The sequence below is a fragment of the Melanaphis sacchari genome, unplaced genomic scaffold, assembly GCF_002803265.2.
Source record: "Melanaphis sacchari strain LSU unplaced genomic scaffold, SCAv2.0 Contig61_pilon_pilon, whole genome shotgun sequence".
In the NCBI taxonomy this organism is placed as follows: Eukaryota; Metazoa; Arthropoda; class Insecta; order Hemiptera; family Aphididae; genus Melanaphis; species Melanaphis sacchari.
In genome coordinates, this window is record NW_020271437.1 from 292,233 (window position 1) to 319,142 (window position 26,910).

Below are 26,910 nucleotides of genomic sequence, written 5' to 3' on the forward strand. Positions count from 1 at the left end.
GGAAAGTCTTGTCTCCGCGGTATGGGCGTAATAAGGTTGAACCGGACGTATGAGACGCGATTAATAATTAATAGTTTGGTCGACCACTATAGATTTTCTATCGTAACCAACCTTTTATATTTATATTTTATTGTCCAATAATACTTCCCGGTCGATTATAATTCAAAACTTTATTATATATTACACTTGAATTATATGCATAGTACTCTAAACTTAAAACGCTTAAAACAAATACATTTTAAGCACAGGCTATATACAATAAACCTATTGGTTAAAGAGTTAATAGTACTTGATATAGAGTGATCATATTATTGATTGATAAAATATTTTTTTAAATACTATGTTTCCAATAATATTAGACTTGACGAGTTAAAATAAATATTTAAAAAGTTGTATATATATATGTATTCTAATAATATGGAAGAATAGATTTTTTTTTTTTTTTTTTTTGAAAACGAAAAATTGAATTTTAGCTTAAAAACAATATTTACGGTTGTAAAGTATTTAGTTTGCATTAAATTATTAATAAATATTTTAAATGTAATTAATAAAATTATTGTACCGAATTAAAATATGTTGTTTTATTTTTCCTTTATATATATATTGAATTATAGAGCATATTTTATTTATTTTTGTAATACGAGTATGTTTCCTGTTGTATAAACGTACAAAATAACCATAATTATTAATTTAACTACAGAAAATATTAATTATAAATAATATATGCAACGGTGTGGTAAATTATTTAAATTATGTAAAGTAACGTAAGTTATACATTTTTTAGAATCTATGAATTTCAAAAAAAAAAAAAAATAAAAAAATTCTAACATTTTAACGAGAGTTAATTATTTATTTAGTCTCAGTATAGTCCATTTAAAATACTTTCTATTGTTTATACATTGAATGAAGCTGTCAATGTTACTTGGTAGTGAGCTTAAACTTCAGATTGCGCGCCACGCAGACGTATAATAGGTATAGTTTGTATTTTGAAAAAATTGTATTTTTTCAAAATGAAAAACTATTTTATAACATGTTGCAAGTGTGTTTTAAGTTTTTAGTAATTGTTCATCATATTATTCTATTAAAATGATATATTTAGAATAAAATAAATATAGTTAACTAATTAATGGATTCTAGAAAAATATAACACATACCTCAGAAATAAATCGCTTACATATTTAGGATGGTATAAAACTTAAAAGTAGTTTTTATATTCTTTATTGAATGTACAATCATTGATCGAGAGAAGAATACTACAGAGAGTATCCGAGTCGCATTTAAAATGTTTCTTTTTAACATTTAGACGAATATTAAAATAGAAACTTAAGACAGCATAATATTTCAAATTTATAATTTATAAAGTATGAAATGTGAAAATGTATAGTAAAATTTTGTATTATATTTGATAAAAATAAAACACTCTACAAAAATATATCAATGCAAATATGTAAGTGGGCGTTATAGATAAAAACCATTTATCACATACCTCATAGTATAATATAATATATTTACAACTGACATAACTAAATAATGTTCAACCTATATATTTCTAAGAATCATCTATGTTTAAATATTTTCTTCAAAATTTACAATAAGTTTGAATAAATTGTGTTTTATTTAATTTAATAGGTACAAATTTAGGATTTAGATATTTTTTATTGACAAAGAAAAAAATGTCCTAATGCAAAGATTTTTTTCTTTTTTTATCATATTTTAAGCAAATTATATTTTGTTTGAATTTAATAAAATAAAATAAAAATCTATTTAAACAATCACTTTTAAATAAATAAAAATTTGCAATTAAAAAGTATAAAATAATTTTTATAATATAATACAATTCAATTTAAAGAGATTTCAGTTACTAGAGTTAATATTTTTATTTTTTATTTTGTTACACACGTACACAATTTGTATTGATATGAATATTTAATTAAAGATATGTATCATATTACATGGTACTGTATAATTTAAATTTTGATCAAAATGTCGAAGTAACATAACAGTAGAACCATTTTTTAAACTTTATACTGTATACTTTATACATCGCCCTCGATTTTAGGGTTACACGTAGGTATGAGTGATCGATTAAATACGCATCATTAATGTAGGTATGTAGTATTTAATCGTATATATTTATATCAATATACTTCGAGTAGGTATAAAATAAAATGAAAACTGGCGTTGATAGTAATTACATAAAAATATAATCTTGTCAAGTTGTAAGTCGTACATGAGAAGCACTCTCTGATAGTGCACCAAATCCGGTCTATCAGTATTAGTATAAGGCTCATGTTGTAGAATTTAGTGAAAGTAGAGTACTGAGTACTTAACATTTAAGTGGTAGTCATATATATTGATAAGTACATCACAGTGCATCCGTAGTTTTCAACCATATCATTCAGAAAACCATGACAAAAGTTTAACGATTTAAGTTTTTCTTAGTGTGTTTAGAGCTGCTATAATAATGTGATTGTGATAAACGATTCTACCGTTAAAAAAAAACTTCTACTTTTGTTTTCTAGTAAGTATGTTATTCTTGTAGTGTTAAGTTTAATGTTGTAATAAAAGAACAACGACGTGATAGTATTTGATACATTTTTAACGAACCAACGGTACCCCAATGGATCTAATATTTGTACAGAAACAAGGTTCAGGTTAGGTTAGGTATCTTTAGAAATTCGTATAAATTTCTTTTCTCTTTTTCGGTATAATATAGGTATTTATGAATACAGAATAATATTATAATTTATTGCGCCGATGTTCTCTCAATAATTTCTATTATATATCCATAATTTTTATTGTATTTCAATTTTTTTCTATGTATAGGTTATCTATATTTATTGGAAATCGAGTATTTGCATATTATACATTGTAATAATATTTATTATTCAACTAAAATATTTGTGGTTTATTTATTTTCACAGATTTTTTATTTACTATGATCCTCACATACATTTATTGTACAAGTATTTTCATTAACTATCAACATTCATTTTAATTCAACTAATTAAATTAATTACATTACACTATTGTATGATAATTAAATTATAAAATATACATTGAAATACAACCTTTATTTAGTTGAATAATATCCTGATACATCTTTGGTTACTTTAATTACACAAAAATGACATTATTATGTATAATTGCAGTTCAATTGATTAGTGATTTTGAAAAATGGTCTAACAAAAATATAAAATGTATGTAATATTAGATTTAGTATTTATTATAAAGACTATTTTTACAAATTATTTATGTTTATGGATTTATATTAATTACCAAGAATTTTTAAATCATTGTAATCACTTTATCTTCCAAATTCACTATCATAGATCTTTTATTCATAGTAAACAAAATTAAGGAACCTCAAAAAAAAACTCATTCGAATTTTAATTCTAATAGATAAAAATATTCAGAAATTGTATCCATTAAATAATCAAAGCAGGAAAGGGAGGGGTTCTCATTTAAAAGACAGAAGTTTGTATCTCCGCAAGACATTCTTTAAGTATAGTAGGTACATAAAGTCTCAATAATTTGAAACTATAGTCATTAAGCATATTTAAAAATTTCAAATCGATTGAAATTTTCGGAAAACACTTCTTGTTATGTATAACTAAATTAGTGAAAAAGAAAAAAAAGGGATGAGCATGATTGGTGAATCAACTTGTATATTAAATATTATTGTACGAATACTTATATTTACATGCGTAAAATATAATTGAAACCACTAAAGTTTATTGAGTTAAACTTTCAAAAAATAATCATAATATTTTTATTAGGTGTATAGTTTTTTACGATTGTATCTGTTATACGTTCTAAATTTCTTATAAAAAGGAATAAATAGGGATGGATTAAAGGCACTGCAAACTGTGCGGCAGTATTGGATGGCAAATTTTGGGGGGGTGACAAAATTGTATTGAATATTTATTTGGTTTTTATGAAATAAACTAACATAATTTTTAATTTATTTTACCATTTCAACATTTTGAATGGTGTAATTGGATTTTTTATTCGTTTATTTTTAGTAAAGATGTAATTATTTTTCTCCAAGAAACTCGTTGTTGACGACGGTGGTTGTGCTTTATTTTAGCTTATCTAATTATTTATAGAATATAGATATAATACATTTTACGTCATATAAACATTCGCTTTATAGAGATCGTAATCGATACGGGTTTATCTCGTATACTATAATATTACAACGTTTAGTTGACAATTCGATTCTAAAGTTTATTCGTTTATAATTGAATTAGTCGATAGTCGTCCATCCTCCAATACGTATGCGTACGCATAAATTATTAATTTATAAAGTTTTTCCTGTATACATTATAAAAATAAATAGCAGATATTAGGTTTGAATAGAAACGTTTTATTTTTAAACTTAACTTGGATAAAAAAATAATTGCATATTATTAAAAAAATTAATTGGTTTCAAGATATTTAGTAGTATATATATAAGTTATTTTTTTTTTAGGATAGGAGCGGTGAATTTTATTTGGCATAGGAGTAGGAAACTGTTAAAGTCACCATCGAGAATAAATATATAATAGTTTAAAGCCAATAAGTTTTTGTTAGTTGATTCAATATGTTATATGATGATTTGATAGACATCTAATAAAAATCAAATCATGGAACGAGAACATTAGACGCCGACCGATGATTACATTTAACTGTGTTACGAAATTTATTACGAAGAGATTGTCAAATTTATTTATCACGTGTTTTGTAATAATTTTGAAGCTCTGTTTAGCTTTAAATTTGTTAATAAATTATTTTTAATGACTTAATACAAATATGGGTACAACTTTTTAAAAACTCACCATGGTAAGCAGCAGTGAAAGTATAATTGTCGAAAAGGATAACCGTTAAGTTAATAATATGTTATTACATTCGGTATGAAACTAAAAACTAAAAACGAAAATCCCGAGTCAAAGATAGAGTTATCTAAGGCTTGTGCAATTCATGTGAAATATACTATATCAAGATATCATTCACTTATTCTAAGACCCCAATCCACGTATATCTCTGAATTAGTCCATATTAATTAATTACATGGATGCCTACGGTGTATTTAACAATCATTGCTTAAGAAAATTTTAGTATGTAATAAACTTAAAGTTCGATATTGTAGTTATTTTATTACATAGTTATTTGAGGATATCGTTAATCATAACTTATAATATTATATGGGTAATATTATACTTTACGTTACGATGTTGGATTTTATATCGCACGACCGAAGTGATATTATTTTTCATAATCAGTATGATAAATTTGATGTTTAATAAAATTGTGAATTTTTATTAAATCGAATTAAGATACATTTGTTATTATGAAATACTTGAGAAATTTTAATAAATGTCTTACAACTTACAAGTATATGAATATTAGTAAAATATAATATTTATAAATACATTTGTTAAGAAGTATAATTTATTTTATTTTCATAATATTTCGTGTAATAAGAAAAACTTTATAAATATTTTACATTTTAATATCAACATTTAATATTATTTATTAGTTGAAGCGTTTTCAAAGTTAGCTTAGTGAGAACAATGAAATTAAAGTTTTATATACGTATCAGGTGATTTACTGACAATTATTCCATGGTTGTAAATGAGTAATGAAGTACCTATTATCCCCTCAGAGTCAACTTTAGCCATTGGCTTAACATTTATTAATTAATAATTAATAAATTAAAAAATTGAGTCAGTAAATACGATCATAAATCTTATGCGATTTAATTTGCAATGTGTCAAGTGTCAATAAGAATAATTAAATTTTTACAGTCCATTTTTAATGGAGAATTTTATTATTTTTTGAATCTATATTTACCGTATCTAGTCCGTATAAATATATTGAATGTGCGACATCAACAGCAGTTGCTAAGATCATTGCAAATATCCAAGGTACGAATAAAACTCTGAGATCCTGAAACATAATAATCAGAAAAATATATAGAATAATTATTTGTATGAGTGTGACCAAAATACCTCAAGATTTTATAATTTTATTTGTGTATCAACGTATAGTACCCCGAACCAGGGACGTAATACAAGGGAATATACGGGTCAGATATCTCAATTGTCTTCTTTTTTAAAAATGGTTAGTGGACCATGTTAAATCGATAATTGTCAGTACTAAAAACATATTTACACTAAAAAACAAAACTACATTAAAAAGTGGTTTGATATTGATAAAAAATAATATTTAAGAAATAACTTGGTTATCATTTTTGAAATATAATAATTATTAAATAAATAGTAGTTATATTTTTATAAAGCTTAAAAAAAAGTAGTTGTTTTTGTAATGAAAAGTATAATTAGAATAATACAAAATCATCTTTTTTTAGTTGACTAATATTGCAATAATTATTAAAAATTTACCTTTAAAATATTGTTATCTCTATTAATTTTATTAAACATGTTTTTACTCTAAAACTACTGTATGTGATGCCTTTCCGTTTGCTTTGCATAAACATATTGTTAATGTCGTTAGATTTGATTTTTTATTCCTATATGTCTATATGACATTAAACTACGATATTTTCAACTGTGAGTTGTGACAACTAAAATCGTTATAGACATGCAAAAGCATAACTAGGCCTTGAATTTTGGGGGTTTGAGTATCATCTACAATTATTATGTATTTGTTACCATTTTTTATATGTTATAATGACAATAATTTAAAACATCTATTTTTTGGTCATAATTTAGGTTTTTTTTTTATTGATCCCTTCATTCACAATACAACATTTATGTATACGCCCCTGATTTGAACTATATATACGTACTATAACATACACTTTTTATGTATTGATTATATTATGGTAGAAACTATATTATAGCTATTGATAATAATTATATTATGTTTATAATTATAAATATTTATCCGACATAATGGTAAAAAATAAATGAATATTATTTTTATAGATGATTGTTACAATAATATTTTATAACATCGTAATATCTAATAAATATTTCAGTATTTAAACATTATGATAAATAAAAATGTCAATCATTTAACACATATAATACTTATTTTGAAAATTAAATTAAAATTGTCCCGAGTTAATTAATTATTTACAAGGTCAATGGAAGAGATTTTAATTTAGTTTTATTTTTGACGACCAAATTTGAACGTTAACATACATAAAGCTACATTTTATTTGGAATAAAAATGCAACCATTTTACTGAACAATAAAGAAAACATTTTATTTCTTCACAACATATTGAAGTAGTCACATAGAAAGCAATTAATTTTTATTATCTCCGAAATAAAATACTTAAGTGTCAAGATTTATTAAGCTTGATAATTAAAAACATTTTCAACAATATATATATATATATATGTATAATACATTTTTAAAAACTTACAATTTTAGAAACAATTTAATGGAATTTATTATTAAAAAAATTACTTGAAAACAATTTAAATATTTAATTACGATGTCTTGTGTAATTTGAATAAAAACTGTAATTTATAGACATTTATGAAACACTCTAATCAAATAATGCTATGCTACATTATTATATTAGCTGAAACTACTGAAACTAAATTGTCTGAAAAATATAGATCTCAATATTAATACTATAGACTATAATATTATAGTGTAATTCATCAAACCTACTCGTCCTCCTCCTTTTTTTTTTTTTTTAATAATGCAGTTATTGGAAATCTAATATTTGAAATTTTTAAATAATTGAAATTTATTTGTATTATTAAAAGCGTGTCTTATGAACTTTTATTTTTTTTTCAAATTAGAACCACTCTTTTTATTGTAAATTGTTAATATGGTGATTTTTTTGAAAATTGTTATATATTAATAAGAAATTACAATTAAGTATTTCAATTAATATTTTATACACTTAACTTGTTTCAAAAACATTTTTTCTTACCAATTTACAATAAAAAACGATAGTTCTTGTGATAACAAAGAATTTGTATCGACATAGAGCACTCATGTTTACATACATTTATTACTATTGGAAAAAAATAATGGGGAGTATGCTTGTATGTTCACTATGTATACATGTGTATAGTACCAGAGTTGAGAGAAATTGGTAACCGAGTTGGACACAGACATATGATGTCAGTTTAACTCTCACCTTAATGTAACCTGTGGTTGTTTGCACTAAACGATGCGTACATGTGAAATCACATTCCCGTCCCTTTACAGCTGCAGCACAGACCTAGTTCACGGTTTTACTTAAAAGCCCCCCCCCCTTCCGCGTACTACAGACAGCTACAGAACGTCGTTCGAGTTTACTTTATAAGTTGAATTCATACCATATAAAGAAAAATATTAACCAAAACTCTAATCACACATTAATCATTATACTGCTACGGCTTTATAATAACTAAAATAAGGAAACAAAACTTTATGTATATATTATATATTAATGTGGTTTTTAAATTTATTTTTCTCTCAGTTGAGCTTGTATTGCAATAAAGCACAAAGTGTATACTTTGTATAGTACTTATTTGCGTCACATATTTTCAACCAGAAAACATTTTAATCTTATGTACTGGTGTGTAAACGTGCAGTTGTAACCCACATGTTAAATTAAAAATAAAAGAAGAAAGAAAAAATGTAATGAAACACTTTTGATATTTCTTATTGAAAAGCAATATTTTGCCACGGGCCAAAGTAACCATCTTTCTACCCTACATTATATAATAAATCATTATACTGTGGATAATTTACTGTGAAAGCCATTGTAAAACAGATTTTATTTCTATTATCCTTAAATTAACTGTTTATTAATTATTAAACATTGTAAGTACCAAGCTTATTGTTTACGGTTATTAATACCGTGACACGGCGCACAACAAAATATATTATAATTATTATGGAAAAGATTTAATAATAACTAGTTTTCATACATAAGGTTTTATTAAATTTTTCTAAGAAAACGAAACAATGATGGCTACTAGATAATCATAAAAATTCCATGAAGATACACTTTATTTTTCATGCAGTTATAATTTTATATGGAAAATTTATCATGGTATCAATATTACATAATATAGTTAGTTAGGTACCTATAATATAATCGTTTATATTCTATATAATATTTATATACCGCAACCCAAAGAATCGTCACATTTGTGCTACGAATATATTATATTCTTCTATAACATGTAATTTACATACAATTTTCGTCCGATAAAAATTCAATAAAATTCTTATTTACATATTATATAGAGAATAATAATATAAAGTGTTATATGTGTTTATAATGAATATTATACTACTGAATATACCATGTAACCCATTGAATGTATGTGTGTGTTATATGTGCTTGAAAACAATTGTATATAGCATTAAATAATATACAGAGTGAAAAATTAAGTATTCAAATTTGTTTTAGGAAGCCGAACTTATTCTATTCGGCTCTGGCTTGATGATAAATACTATAATACCTACCCGGAGAGCAATCTACGTACGTACTTTGCAGGGCTAACGAGTGTACTATCGATGTCCTTATACTTCACGTGCGCACACGATTAGTCGACGAGAAGAGCTTTGCGCAAGCAACAACGATAAGTACAATAAAAGTGAGAGCAAAATAGAAAAAAAGGTTTATTATAATTTAAAGAGATAATAAATTATATTAAATTACGGTACGTCAAAAAAAAAAATCTCGTATAAAACAATTAGGTAGGTGTCTCTGTAAAAAATTCGTTAAAAAAATTAATTTTTAAAAACATAACTTTATATACGAGTATTATTATTTTTTTAAAATTATATAATAGCTATAATTAATTACACGAGTGTTTTAGGTACATATACAATTGTTATTGAGACGTAGCATTAAAAAAGTGTTCACAATTCGCAACTACACGTACATATTTTGTGAATATACCAAGATAACGATGCAAGCCTATCACGTTAGCCACAAATCTATGTGAAAAGATTTATACACATTTTAAAATTTATTTATAACATGACAAGATTTTGATTAATTTATCTATTATACGATATTAATGCACATATCACATCAAACACCAAGACTTGTTAACGGGTTGAAAGCTATCGTATGAATATTGCTAAAAGATCAATAATAATAAATGATATCTCGTGATAATGAAAGACGTGCATCATAAATCATTGGAGAATATAATAATATATAATATCAAAATGAATGATTGCAAATTGCAATAATAAAACAGTTAACAATGTATACATTTTCACACTTTTACTCTCGTCCACGGTAGTTATATACTCGTAGATATCTATCGTTATAACAATAATAATATTAATAAAATGCAATTTGTATTTCAAAGCATTATTTTCATTTTCTTTTTTTTCTTCAATTGGTTGAAACGAATCTCAATAAGCTACAAATGTGTTATTTAAATTTTAAATGTATAAACTCGTAGTTCTAATTATGAATTATTTTTTGGAAATTATTTTTTCACGCATTAATATTCTGTGATCTGGTTTTAAATTAATACAAGTCTCAAATTCATTTAACTCTCGGTTACATACAGGTTGCATATTATGTGAATTTTATTAATTCACCACAGGTCAACTTATTGTTTTTTTATAAAAATATCAATACGATATTCCTAGTAATTAACAGAGTATAATATTATGCTCCAGTCATATTTTATTACCAAAGTTACAGTCTATAGTAATTTATTATTTTTATCTTAAAATGATTTTATGATATATAGGTACCTTAGACCCAGAACAATATTATGATAGTGTTTTGTTTGTGATACATATTTTAATTAAATTTATTTCCCTAGTATAGACACGTACAAGGTATCGTATTATCTTCAAGAATCGAGAATGTACGAGTGCTAAGTGCTTGGAGATATCCCGAATGCGTTCCATTTTTAATTTTTACCTTTTTCATAGCCCAAGTATATCCTCGGTCCACAGCTATAGAAGTCTATTTAATATAAAATAATAAAAACCTTAAAAGATACAGGTTTGACGATCAAATATAGTGGTTCAAATGTACAACTATAATACTTTATAGGTATACTTATTTATTTCAGCTGTGATTGTGAACACTGTAAACGGTGGGGAAATTTCATTTCAACTTAGATAATAAATTAACACGACTAAAACTTACTCAGTTACGTTCAATAAGTACTAGTGAACTCACGTGCGAAGTAATTTTGTAATATTTAATAAAATAATAAGATCAACATTTAAAAAAATGTCTTGGGACACACTCGAAAAACTCCCACTCATATTTGCGAGATAATTGAGTTTACTTATCGTAGGTCACAGTGTAGTAGTATAACGGCTATAAATCATTTTTATAGTAATTAGGTCGTTGAATACGAGATAATTTTTAAAGCATGCTAACCCATATTTTTTTTCTGTAGTAAAAATGTTATTTATATGTTTGATTTTTGAAAATTTTAAGTATACTGAAGGATTATATTTTTAATACTTAAAATTTTTAATTTAATTTAAGGAATATCTAGTACCAATATAAAATTCATTAATTTAATTTTTTTTATTAATGAGAACTAATTTTACTAAATATTGTTAAACGGAGGATTTTTTTTCATGTCAATATAATTGAATATATTGAAATTAAATTTCAAACGAGTAGTGTTGGGTTATTTAAATGTTGATAAATACAGTAAGGATAATATAGCTCTTAAAAATAGTCTTACCCATGTATAAGATAAGTATAATATTGTATCGTTATTATATTCTAACAATTATTACAAATTATAAAATGTTTGAATCCACATATAAGTCTATTATCTAACATTACTAGGTTTTAAAATTAGATACATAAACAAGAGTGTATGAGTTACTTCCGGTAAAAAACGTGTATACACAAATTGAGTTCCGAAAGATAATTTTTAAAGATAAAATTAAAAAAAAAAATATTTGAACAATAATTTATAGAAAAAAGGATGATTATATTTTAAAAAGAATAAATTGGTATCACAAAATAAATTTTAAGTAGTAGAAAAATCAAAGTATTTGAAAATTCAATCTTAAGATGTGCTTAAAAATTAGAACTTGAATAATCCTAAGCTCATAGTCAAAGGAAAAATTGCAGTAAGCGTATTAGTATCATCCGGTGTGCTATTAAAGTTAAACGTTACGACTCATGCATTAAAAACCATACAGTGAGGAATTAGAGCTGATGAAGAATTATCAAATTTTCTTGTGAATGATTTTTTAAAAGCTCTTTTTTACTCTTCAGTAAATACAACAAAACAATTATTAGTTTGTACATTTTTTCTCTATAGTAAACAAAAAAAAAATTATCACTAACTCGGAAAAAGTCTATTCCAAGTAAATGCCTGAAATTTCAAACTTTATACTACGTAGTATAGCCCCATTAGTGCAAAAAATATATTCTCCGCCTCAAAGTCAAAAGTTTGAAATTTTGATTAAATTCTTCAAAATTAATTATAATACATATCGGCTGTTTTAGACGGCAGTCAATCGTTTTTCCCTTGTTTAATTAGCTTCTTCAGGTGGGATAAATTATATAAAGTTTAATTAGCAATCATGTGTTAGCTCACTGTATAAGTAGATTAACATTTTTTTCTTCGTAAGCTTTTTATTTTATTGTTACAAACATGCAAACATGCATGGAGGATACAGATCCAACAACAAATAAAAGAAAGTAGTAGGTAAATATTAAAATTGTTTTTTAAGTATATTTATAAGCATAAATGTGTACATAAAAAAAGCTATTTATACTTTAAATAACAATTTGTCGAAAGAAACAATATACTTCCTTTTGTTTACTGTATTTTGCCATTTTTTGTCGTAGCTTTATAAAAATAAGAGATATAAAATATTATATATATTAGTATTGAGTAGGTACATAGATTTTTCTAAAATAAAAAATTGTAATATTTCTCAAGTTTACTACTATGTCAGTATATTGTTTGTAAAGAAGCTACTTTCAATGGTAAATATGAAGTAAAATAATACGTCATAATATATTGAACCATTTTCTCTCACTTTTATAACTTTTATCTTGTATAAGACTTTTGAAATACAACTTATGAGAGCATTGATTGAATGTCAAAAATTGTCAATGTTTTCGGATACACACATAAATGTATGTATGTATATAATATATATTATATATTATACATATATACTCTCTATATTCGTTATTCGTCTACTTTAATAATAATATATAAAATACAAAAACACGTATATACGTTTATTAGTTTTTATTTCAGACGCAATTATTTTTGTTTTACGTCAATCATTAATTTATTGAAGTAATTTTAAATAGAAAAAGTGGATGTATTTCATCAGCAATATTATTTTTGTTTACAAATACCACTCCTTATTAGTGACCATTTCTAGATTCTACAGTAGTATAAATATACATTGGAAAATAACTCTATTAGGTAAGGTTAACAGAAACGTTTTTAATGTTTTTATTCCTCTGCAATGGTGTTCGCATAAAGAGATTTTACTGAACATTGTATTGTTCAGCCCAAATCGTTGTCATATAAAATAGTTGTTTGTGTTATTTAAATGAACATAATAAAATCATAATATTTTTAATTATGAGTTTTAATGATTGCAGTAAAAAATCGGTGTGGTGTACTAAATGTCAAAACTAAACAGAGAAATTCAACAAATATGCCTGAAATCGAGCATAGATAATATTAATATTATATTGAAATAAAATTTATTTACTTTGGAAATTCTATTATCGTATGTCATCGCTCACTAATTATTTTAATTATTATTTTAGTTACAATATTTTATTACACAGTGACAGTAGATACACTGTTTACACTTAACATAATTTTGATAATGAATGGTTAGCAGTAGGTAATATTATTTATCTGACTTGTTTATTACGAGTTCAACAGTTATAAGATGATATAGTAATTATTTCGATTCATTGATAATATAATATTCCTAAAACACGTTTTGTTAAAGAGTTTTGTAAAATGCATTAGCATCTAATTGAATAAAAACTTGGTTTCAACCGTTTGGCATATTCAAGATAAATGGAGTAGTTATAACGTAAGGAAATTAGTCGTGCATAAATTTTAACTTTTCTTCTCGTTCAAAAAATAATACAATATTATAAATATAAATTCGATGACAATTTGACAATCAATTTAACTTGACTAAAATGTATCGTTACACTTATACAGCATAATGCAAATCCACATTTGAGGTTTAAGTCTTTGGAAAAAAATAAGTACGAAAAGATTTTTCGGCTTCTGATGTATGATCGAGCGGTCTAAATTAAAAAAATAAAACCCATTGGTTTGTCTCACACTTGAATATTACTATTCAAAATTAATTTTATTGAAAAATTAATAAGATTTATGCGCTCATTAGCTACATAAATACTATGAAATTAATATATAACATATCCCACATATTAAAAACTCTATTTACATGTTTGTTGTTCTAATTTGAAAGACTTTCATCAGACTGAGTATACTTGGATTATCTACATATTGATGTATAGATTTAACATTTTTTTTTCACTACATCAAATATGTATTTTTGCTATTAATTTTAAATCACATAATTAAAAAATTAAATTAAATTTTAATTAATTTTTTTTTTTTACAAATTTAACTTCATACTATTGTTTTTTGTATTAGATTCTGAACAAAGCGATTACTGTATTGATTTTATGACATAAAGTATGTGTGTATTTTTTTATGTATGCATACACAATGTATAGTAGAAAAAAATCTTCGGTTTTTACTTTTTCATTTTAAAGGTGATTTCTAGTAGAAAATTTGATTTAGTTGACATTTTTGAAAGGTCAAAATTTATGAGCGTAATTCCACTAGGATTTTGTAAAAGAATCTGGTTTTCGAAAAAAATAGATATTTACGCGTTAAATAACGATTTTTCATCAAATATTTTTCTTATATTATTTTTATTTAATGACCGAAGTTACTTGAATTTTCATCAAATATTTATATTATAATTTTTTACACGTGGTGTAATTTTCTAAATATTTTGACTCTTTAAATGCTATTAATAGATATTTTAAATTTTCAATTGTTTTTTAGTTTTTTTTTCTACAAGTATTGATAAAATATTTTCCACTAAAAGCTTGAAAATATTATATAAAGTTCTTTATAAGTGGTTTTTATTATTATATACAAAAATTATAGATACACATAGACATGATTTTTTAATAAGCATATGTATGGACATCGATCTCATCCCACAACTTCACGTGGCAATAGTATAGTGTTTTACATCGTAATGACTATGTACAAACAGCGAGTTTCGTAGTGACAATTATTATGCTAAATTTCTGCAATTCTTTGTTGTTGTACACGACAACGGAAAATAACATGTTGGAGAATAGTGTAGCAAAAACGCGTACGAGTTATATTTGCTTAATGACAAAGTCACGAAAAGAGGAAAAAAAAGCTATTCCGGGCATAACATATTTTCTATGTATCGGTGCGTTGATTGTCATTAATAATCTAATTGAGCATGTGTGTAGATGAAAAAAAAAATAGAATACTTTGATAAGAGTGTACTACGCTTTGATTATGATAACGGATAAGCAGTATTTTGTATCGTGTGAAGTTTAGGTGACCGGCGTTATCGGTAAATTAAGTTTATGACGCTAACAGTGTATTTTGATGTACTAATTTTCATGAAATTCGTAAAAAAATCATTATAATTTGTAAATTATATATATACAAGGTTTCTTTTAAGTAGTTCACATTGTAATCAATATATATATATATATAAATATATAAATAGTTGATTTTTTTATAAACATTTTAAGTTCCAATTCTATCAAAATTCTATGTTTAAACGATTTTATATGTTTTATATTTATTTTTTTTTAATAATTCAAAAATATATTTTATAAATATCAATATGATAATAGGCTAATAGAACACTTAGAATCGTGTTTTGTTTACAATGGTTTATTTTTTTGCTCTTAATAATCTGATCATCATATTACACAAACAGTGTATGTGATGTGCAAGAGAACATAATTAGTGATTCGTTGAAGAGTACACATCTATTGTTGGAACTACTAGCTGTTAATTGGAAGATAATTTGAATTAAACAATAGAAAATTGCATTATCGGTTATGTTTTAAACGAATTTGATGGTCATCACTTTCTTATGATTGGTGACAGATGATATACATATTTTAAATTATTTTTAACGTTATGATTTTATTATTATTATTATTATTATTTTTACTTTTTAGAGTGATAGCATATTTACATTTTTAATTTGATGATAATTTCTGTGTATAAAAATTGATTTTCTAAGGATAAATTAGTAAGTTATAAATATTTAAAATGTAATAGAAGAGCAGAGTGGAGTAGCAAAGACGTCTCATTGCTCTGTTCACATCTATACCATAAATAATTTTAACATTAATAATTCGAAATATTTATATTTTTTGAGATATTGTGTGTTTATTATGAAAATAATCACCCAGTATATAAAATATAATATTTAAATTATTATTTCATTACATATATCTTTTTAAATAATTTTTATTTATAAATCTTATATACCTAATGATACTGTATATTTAACTGTGTTGTAATTGGTTAGTGAAATTTGATTGGTTATTATTTTCGTTAAAAATAACCACTGTGGCTGGGCTATGGTTATTGATTGATTCAATCATATATTTTTCAATAGCTAACAATAAATATAAGACGGTATAGGAAATAATGTACAATTGTTTAAACTAAAAATTAGGGATATATTTAATGAAGCTTAAGACGTTTAATCTAGTTAATGGTTTTTTGTTGAGAGCTTTTTTTCGAGAATTCTGAAGTATTATTAATTCCATTATAATAGAGATGTTTTATGTTCGAAGTTCAAAATATATTATACTATTGTTATTTTATGAACGCGTGTTTAATCGTATGATTTATATTTCGTATGGTGGCACATCACATTCGGTGTTTCCTAGTTGCGGACAAAGTCACAAAAACCATGCGAGTTGCGGACGAAATCTAAAAAGGTAACATACGAATTGCGGACACAAATATAACATACTAATTGCGTACAATCAATTATTCGTGGTCCATGGCGTAAAAAATAGTATTTACGTACCATTATTTTTTTGTTTGTTGGTGGGCAAATCAGTTACTGATTATTGTACAGCACTAGAATTTTTAAAAAAACGTTCACCAATCCTACCAACTACTTTTCATATTGATTTTGAACAATCTATTCACTCAGCTGTTCGTCTAGTATGGCCAATGAGCAAAATAAAAGTATATCGGTTCCATCTCGGACAAGCTTGGTACCGAAAAATACAGTTATTAGGTCTAGCTAAAGTATATAATACTGAGGGCGAAAATGGGAACTTTTTAAAATCATTTTTAGGTCTACCGTTTTTGTCACCTAACGAAGTGGATGACTGCTTTACAGATGACTTTATGTCTACGCTGCCGGCTGGCTGTACTGCTATACACGATTTTACAGATTATGTTTTTTTGAACTATATAAATACAGATTCTGCAATATTTCCTCCAGAAATATGGGCAGAATTTTCTTCATCTATTTCACGAACCACAAATGCTTGTGAAAGTTTCCATGCTAAACTTAATGGTATGTTTTATCGCAGTCACCCTAATATATATCAATTGATCGAGGCCATAAATGAAGTACAGACTGGTAGCTATACTAAAATGAACTATACTGCTGTAAGAAATTTAAAACGAGCCAAAAGAACTGTCGAAAAAGAGGATATTATTAGTAAACAAATGTTGCAATATTCAAATGGTGAAATCAGTAGATTATCATTTATACATGCTGTTTCAAAAAAATTTTTGCCACAAAAACTATAAAAATGAAAAAGTGGTGAAGGGAAATATTTGTGTCCGCAACTTACGTGATTTTTATTTAAAAAAAACTTTGTACGCAACTAGTACTATGATAACGAAAAACGTGTCCACAATTGTTATGTTACAATATTGACCTGAATAATTTCGTCCGCAACTAGTATGCGTCCATCACATTATGTGTATACAATTCATCCTTTGACATAAGATAAATATAGCTACGAGGTAGGTAGTATAATGGCCTGGAATGGGGTTGTACTATAGTTCAATAATGTTTGGATATGAAATCAAAATTGAAACACAATAAAGTAGTGACATATAAATGTATAATTTTAACCCGTCTTGTGTTAGATTAAATTGCACCGACTGACCGAACAACCGACCAACGTACAGATTTTCGATTGGCGAATGGGTAACCACTTGTTTTTAATCATATTGTGTATTTTCTCAATCACTATTTTGTAAATTAATAGAAATGGTTATCGAGAAAATCACTAATTTCATTAAATTAAATGATATACAATATGTAAATATTATCGAATGGCATTAAGTTATAGCTTATACGTTTTAACAATAATAAAATATTATGTTACTTAATCATAAAAATAATTTTATGTTGATAATAATATTAATACTTGATATATTAATTTTAAAGTTAATTCTTTATTTTATAAATTATAATGAAACAAAAACTGTTGGATAATTATATTTTTAGTAGTCTTATGTTTTTATCCCAAATTATGTAAAAATAATTTTTTTTTTTATTATCAATTTATAATAAATTAGTAGTTTTCTTTTATTTTAGACGTAAAATAACTTCGTTTATGTTTTCAACTAATTTTAATACTTTATCAATTTTTTCGTATTGCTCTTGTCAAGTGCACTATATAAAGGTAATATAATAAACATGATGCAGAAAAAAAACATAAAAATAGTTCAATAATTAATAAGGCACATTAACAAAATTGAAAACTTAGTGGATAACAACAGGAGAATAAGGAAAATTACATTAGAATATAAGTAACCAAATAGTGATGATAAAAGTGCAAAAAAGTACCATTGTTTCGCCTTTTTAAAAATTAATAATTGAATGAATTTTAATTTTTAACTAATTTAACTTATAAAATCAAAGTTCTGATCAACATGGAATTACAAAATTCAACAGTTAATTTGTAAACGGGTATGTTTCGTGTATGTCACAGATTTTCCATCGCACATTACCTACGTCCGTTTTTACTTTCATTGATAAAATTATAATTTAGTATTACTGAATAAAAATAATATTAAGTAATTTTTTTGTATGCATTTTATATATTTACCAAAAACTAAAATAATTGTAAAATTGAATTATTCTCAACTTAGGTACGTATATTGCGATATTTATTTAAGTAATTATTAAAATATAAATTAGTCCATTATCAAATGTTTTTTTATTATTACTATTATTATTATTATTATTATTATTATTATTATATAATAAATATACTGTATGTATTTTAAATGGTCTATAACAGTTTAAATTATTACATCATAACTTGAATAAAAATCTAAATTAAAAAAAAAAGTGTTCAAATGGGTACAGTAGGTCACTGCCATGAATGTGCTAAATATTAAACCAATATCATCGTATTCAAAAAATTATTCTAATAGGTGATGATCTTTTATTCTATATCACTAAGTATATTTTATATGTTTTTTGATATTGCTATTAAAGTAATTTAATTTACTATTATAGTATTATGCAACGCTGATTTATTTTTTGTTGAAAGCATTGCACTCATCATGCTATTAATGATATTATTAATATTTAATTATTAAAACAGTATATATGCATACCATATTTTATTCATTTTTGAGTCAATACCACATTACAGGAAAACAATATGAATTAATCAATGATATAAATATATAATAGCTTAAAATGAATCTAAATATTTTGAAAATTTAATTGTGTACCTTTTTATATAAAATAATATTTGTAGAAGTTTCGAATCCCTATAAAAAAATATTTGAATTATAATAAAATGACAAAAAGCGCTTTAAAATTTCATATAAATTTGAAGTTGAAATGTAAAAAAAGGTTTTGCTCATGTATTTTTAATATTTAAGCTATAAGAAAAACGTAAGTGGATTCATGTATTAGAATTCAAATTTTGACCCAGCGAACATTTTTATACCAACTATAATTTTAAAAAAATTTAAAAAAAATAATGAATTTCTTATGCCTGTAAATAACTAAAATATTTTATTAAGTTTATTATATATAAAAAATGATAATATAATAATATTTGATGAATATTTCAAGTATTTATGATAATTTGTTAAAAATAAATAATGCTCAAAAAAAAAAATTAATGAAACATTATGATAAACTTTTTTATTTTATTACTTGCAGAAAAACTTATGTGAAATATTGTATTAAATTTTTAAACTTTTGACCTAATGAAAACATTTTATTCACAATTATATATATAATTAAAATTTAATGTATCATGTATATAAATAGCTTAAAAATAGTGACAATTTTATCATGTATATAAAATGCTGAAACGTTTGATGAAAAATTAATGTATCTGTGGTTATTATTTTTTGAGTTATAATTAAAAAAACAAAATTAGTTTTCTCAAAAACTCGTTTAAACTGATGAAAATTCCTGTTTTCGTTAATTTGTTTATTTTTCCCAATTATTTTAAAAATATAGAGCATTTTTAATTTTTAGCTTAAAAAATATACATTAGATTTAATTTGATATCAGAAATCACTCTTAAAGTAAAAATCAAAGTATTATTCAAACTATATATTTAACGTAAATATAGACGCTAAAAACAAAAATATCAATTATTGTAAAATTAATATATACATTGCTCAACTCTAAATCTGAAATAATAATCTAATTTTTTTTTTGATACCGATTACCGGGTAGTAGGTTTCGACTGTTTCGAGTGTATCTTTTTATTAATAAGGTCAAATTTATATTTATGTTAAATTTGAATTTAAAGAAAAATCGTTGTATACAAAAAACAATTCTAAGCAAATAAGATTAATGATTCAATCTTTATTTCTATGAATAGTTTATTTAAAAAGAAAAATGAGATTAAACGATTTTAACAAAAATATTTTTATTAGAAATTACGTTTAATGAAAACTTAAAATGATTATCATAAAAAATGTTTAACTACCTTCGTATATTTTTGAATTATAATATAATTAAATAATATATTTTTGTATATTGTCATAATAAATAATATGTTTACATATTTCATTATGTTTCAGCACTAAGTTTATGATCAATTCATTGACGACCAATCTCAAATGCGTAGCCTATTTGAATTATGTATTAACGTCACTGATTATGGCTGTTGATGTAATACTGTAACGTGAAACCAATTTCTTTTAAATTACACATTTTGGGTATTATCCAAAAAGTGACGGCCGTATTAAGTTTATAAAGACGAATAGAATAAATAAATTAATCATTTAAAAAATATTAGACTTATAACAACTTATATAATTTCTAACTGCCGCCATTCAAGTATTACTATTTATTTATAATCAATGATATTACGACCTGGCTTTAATAACGCTATATGGTGTAATTTTTTATTTTTTTTTTTTTTCATTAAATATTTATAATAGTATTACATTTAAAACCAATAATAAGAAATAATAATGTTTTTTAAAGATATAAAACGATTTATAAAAAAATATTTGTTTTTTTATTTTATTTTAAAATACTCAAAGAAAATATATTGATAGACATAATTTTTTTCTGTTTTAGAAACTGACATTTACTTAAATTTGAATTAATCTTCAAACTAAATTCAAATGTTTTTGATAAAAGTGTAAATTACTTTTAAATTGTAGGTTTACCACCATATTTTCTACACATTATGTGTATAAATTGTTTCTGTAACCTCTATAGAAAGTTTAAATTTTCTTATTCTTGAATTACGAGTAGCTATATTTATCGATTGAAAAATTTAATCTATTTGATATCTTCTTTGAAAAGTCGTTTTTCAATTTCCTAGTAGATAGGTAGTTAAGCCGATCGCAAGGAAGAACTATCGACAAACTCTGAAGAAATTGAGAAAATAACCAACACTGTTTAAGTAGAGTTCTTCAAAGAAATGTGATGATATATCATTGTCTATACAGAATGTACATTTATATTATTGATACTCTTCTATGTTATTTAGAATTGAAAGAAGGGAAACGAATGCATATCGCTAGGTCTGGTATTTTATAATTATTATGGATAAGAAAAATATTATATTACCTAATTGTTTATTATTTTTTCAATGATGTTTGATATAAATTCTAATTTTATTTTATAGGTAAGCTCATTTAAAATAACATATTAATAATCGAAACTTAATACACATAACCAGAATAAGTGCACTAAGTAATCGTATATATTTAAAATCTACTTTATTTTATGTTTCAAAAATAATTTTCATAAACATTCATCAGAATGAAGCGTTTATGTATAAAAAATACCTAATGTGTTTATAACATAATTATAGTGTAATCATAAATTTGAATTTTGTATGCTTGTACAGAAAACAATTTGAAGTATTGTATGCGTAAATGTTCACCAATTTCGCTTCAAAAAATAACTTTTAAATATAATTAAATGTGTATTAGATTTATGACGAAAACGTAACTTTAAATATCTTTAGCGAGCTTAATGTAGCTTAAAATAATTATAATCATATTAAAATCAAATTTGTTTTGAAGGAAAACGTATATACTAATTGAATTTTATAAAACAATTTTCTTAACTATCAATATTAATCTTCTAGGAAAAAAATCTTTCTCTGTCAATTGCTTAACTTATTTAAAGTAGTATTTTAAAACTGAAATGTGTATTAAACACGAATTGGTGATTTTTAATATCTAGTATAATTTATTCATTATAAACATTTTAAGTTAGGTGAAATGGAGATTAAATTTTAAAATACTTAATACGAGTACAGCTAGTAAAACTATAATATAATATTAATACATATATGATAAACCATTAATATTGTTCTTAATTTCTAAACGAATATAATTATTGTCTAATACAATCAATAATTAATGAAAGGGCGCCATAAAAAACACACACTTAACTAACGAAGTCACGTCTCAGAGTCAATAGAATTTAATATATTCAAATTTATACTATTATCACAATTAACACGTTTGTAATGCTGTATATATAGTAAACTGTGAAGAATACAATTTATCTAATAACGTCTAAACTAGTCATTTCTGTTTTAATTTTTTTTTTAAATTGTAAGTGCCTAAAAATTTACGATTCAATTTTTAATCATTACCAGACCACAATGATACAATATATATTTTAATATAGATATTAGATATAGTATAATATTATTACCTGTTTTAATAGGTGGGTGGTGGGATTTAAAATACAAATAACTAAAATATAGGAATGATATTATTATTATTATTTGTTCATTATAATATTATTATAATAATATATATTACTATATATTTTCTCGGTACAATTTAACGACTTTTGGACCACAGAAATAATTTATTTAAAAAAAAACACATAGATAATATTAATTTCAAATGAGACTTAAAGCATTGTTTGGGAAATAATAAAAATAATAATATATCGCTAAATTGATAGAATTATTTCTATAAGATCAATGTTATTAATAAATGTTAATGGCCCTAGGGGCCCTTAAAATACCGAGCTCCTATACTCAAGATCCATTAGTCCCCCTTGTGGGGATCCTGGTTATTATTACAATTTACAACTGCAATATTAGAATTCATACAAACGAAAATTGCATATGACTAAAATTGACTTATAATACCATATTCTACAGAATTTAGTAAATTTATGTCTTATTTAATTTATTTGCTTACAAATATTAGGTTCTATATATTTTGAATCATTAAGAAGGTACTTTATTTTAACGTCAGTTTCTTTTTTGTAATTTCGAAATGAATTATAGACATAGCCATTATGTAACAATAAAAAGTATTTTGGTACATTTCATTATTTTGTTTTCTTAATATTTAGGCAACAAAATACTTCCTGATTGGTTTTTAAGTCATTTACAATTTTTATTTTTATTTTATAAATTTTAAAATAGTTATTTTTAGTTATTTTATTATTATTTTAATTCAATAATATTATGTAATTAATAATTTATTATTATCATATTGCTGTATATTATTTTATGAAGGACAATTTAATTTAATATTATTTATTTAACACACACATACATATAATTTCAAATCTTATAATAACACAATTTCAGCATAAATGTATAGTAGAACAATTTTATTATTATTTTTTTTTTTAATTGTGCTGCCAAGTTCAAGGAATTTGTAAATACATTATATAACATTAATTTATATAACTTGTGTTTTTATAAATACACTTCATAATATTATAATATAGAGTATGAGAATATAATTCCAATTTTTTTCCATTAAGAATTTATTATTTTTTTAAACATTGCTGTTCGTCCGAAAAGTAAATTAGCTCATACATGTTTTGTGCATAAACATAAACTACTTACCAAAAAAGAAATAAAATATGTTTTTATAACTAGTTTTTTTCATGACGTAAACATATAAATTATCATAGAAACTATTTATCTTTTTTGCTATACAGAATAAGTAATATGTTAAGTATAACATATAAGTTTAAAAAATGAATGCAATGTAAAGTGAATAGATAAAAAAAAAAAAAAAAAATTAAGCAGAGTAAACGTACTAAAATTCAACTGTCAGAACTTTTTATATTATAGAATGAAAAAAAAAAATGTTATATTTTCTACGTTTTGCGGTAAATTGATTGAAACCAAAAATAATACTTTTATAAAGTTATTATTTATTTTTTTACACTTTGCTACTGGAAATGACATTTGGTTTTTGAAAAATACTATTAGTCACAAAATTGTCATACTGACTGCTGCTAGGTAAAAAGAGTTCTAAAATGTATACTTCATTACTATATCATATATATGGATAGATCTATCGTGTATGTATACAATTGTGAATAAATGTATTAAATATAAAAAAATATAAATCGTTTTAATAACATTTATTTACACCACGATTGAAAGTTCCGCAATAATTGTATTGTAAGCAAATACATTAGTAATGCAAAAGAATTTTCCAATAAGTGAAGTCTTTTGCGAATGAAATATTAATTTTCTCGGCATGAGTAAACCTATTGTGTCACCCGACAGTTTGTTTCGGAGTCTAATATAAAGAAACCATTCACAATTGTATACAACGACGATATAAATATACATGGTGATTCAACTTGCAAGTCTACTACCCTTTTATTCTAAAATAATGCATTTATTCAATTTCCTTATGGCTTATGGAACTTTTAAGTATCTAAATCACCTATAAGAGATATATTTTTTTGAACATTTTAATATGTTTAAGTAAAATTTTTAATGAATAGTTTCTGAAATATTAAAATATATATAATACAATTGATAGTTGTTAACATTTTACAAATATATTGAATATATTTTATACTGAATCTAGTATTTTCTATAAATGGTTAATTTTTGAAAACTATAAGATGTTGATAAACTTATGCGTTAATCATCATAGCTCTCATGTCTTTCAAATAAATATTTTTATGGAACAATTGCCATTATAATACTTAAAAATTACAAAAATCAAAATCAAAATAAATGCGTAATTTACTGAAAAAAATAGCTGAATCACCATGAACCATCCTGTATATATAATATAATATTAGTCATGCATTAACAAATATATATATATATATATATTAGATAAAATATAATATATGTTACAACGCGGAAACTAATCAAATCAACCCAACATTGGTCACAGGTTTAACCAGCACAACAAATTATTATTACGTTATTTAAATCAATACAATTGTTGCAAACTGTGAGCATGAGCAACGTATGTACCATAACTATTATATTTTATATATAGATTATAGACGATATACGAGTAGCATATATAGATGTATACGTAAATCCACGTTCGGCGCATACAAAGCATGCGAATGAATATCGCGTAATAACTAATAAGATGTTATATGTTATATCCTTATATTCATTTGATTAAATACGCATTACCACCTCTATTTTAAAACTATAATTAATTCAAATTTTAATTTTTAAAATTTTAAATTATTCTTGATAAATCATATTTAATTACTTAAAAGTAAATAGGGGGAGGGGGAATTTATAGTTCGTGAATCATTTTGACTAGGTATAATAATATCATATAATAGGTATAGAGAAAAAGGAAATTGACGGATGTAACTAATATTACATCAATGGAAGCTCCTGATTTATGGTCAGTACACAATAATTGTAGTGATATATATATATATATATTTTGCATCATACCCAGTACCCACACTACCTCTATTCATAGTATATAATAGTTATATCACTAACTAAAATTAGCTATAAAAAAAATTCGATTTATCGTGTCGTTATTTCGTTGTAACAATGTACATACAGTTAGTTTACACAACAGAAATAATACCGCGGGTTATATTTTATACCATTACTTTGAAGAGGTATCACAAAATCCTGGGTTTGTGCCGATTCCGATGGGTTAGTGATTAAGTATTAACAATTTGGAAGGACGATGTATTGCGCTCAAATTCGATTATTTATACATTCCGGTCGCGCTGCATCGTCGGTTATATCGCGATCAAATAATACTACCCATACACCTAATATGTCCTCCACAAAATATAGAGTACCTACCTAATATTAAATTATTACATATTTGTCCGTATTTATATTTTAGCGTAAACATAAAACAACCGTGTACTTACAAAATAAATTCCTATAAACAACACGATGCTAGTCAGGATACCGCATCCCGCACACACCAACACCACCATATGAAAAACCACTGTAGCTGAAACATAATAATGAAAACAATTCATATATTTTATGCTTATTTAACGGTTCTTAGCAAGTAACAACACAACATCTATATACCAGAAATGCTTATAATTCAGACAAGGTGCGGGGTGTACATACATTATAATATATGTGAGTTGTGGCGTAGCTAATCATTCGAGTAGTACGTTTATAATATCTGTGTATGCACATTTTAGGTCCATCGAGGTAGGTAGG

At 24.2% G+C, this 26,910-nt stretch overlaps 1 protein-coding gene across 1 annotated transcript in view; it reads right to left on the reverse strand.

The window, feature by feature from the left end:
* LOC112600196 overlaps positions 1 to 26,910 on the reverse strand; it is a 131,182-nt gene that overhangs the window by 25,174 nt on the left and 79,098 nt on the right. Inside the window, exons 4-5 of the mRNA XM_025347368.1 lie at positions 26,604 to 26,689; positions 5,836 to 5,931 (exon numbers count right to left, since the gene is read on the reverse strand). Coding sequence (XP_025203153.1) covers positions 5,836 to 5,931; positions 26,604 to 26,689 — 182 coding nt within the window. The remainder of the gene's footprint in view (positions 1 to 5,835; positions 5,932 to 26,603; positions 26,690 to 26,910) is intronic.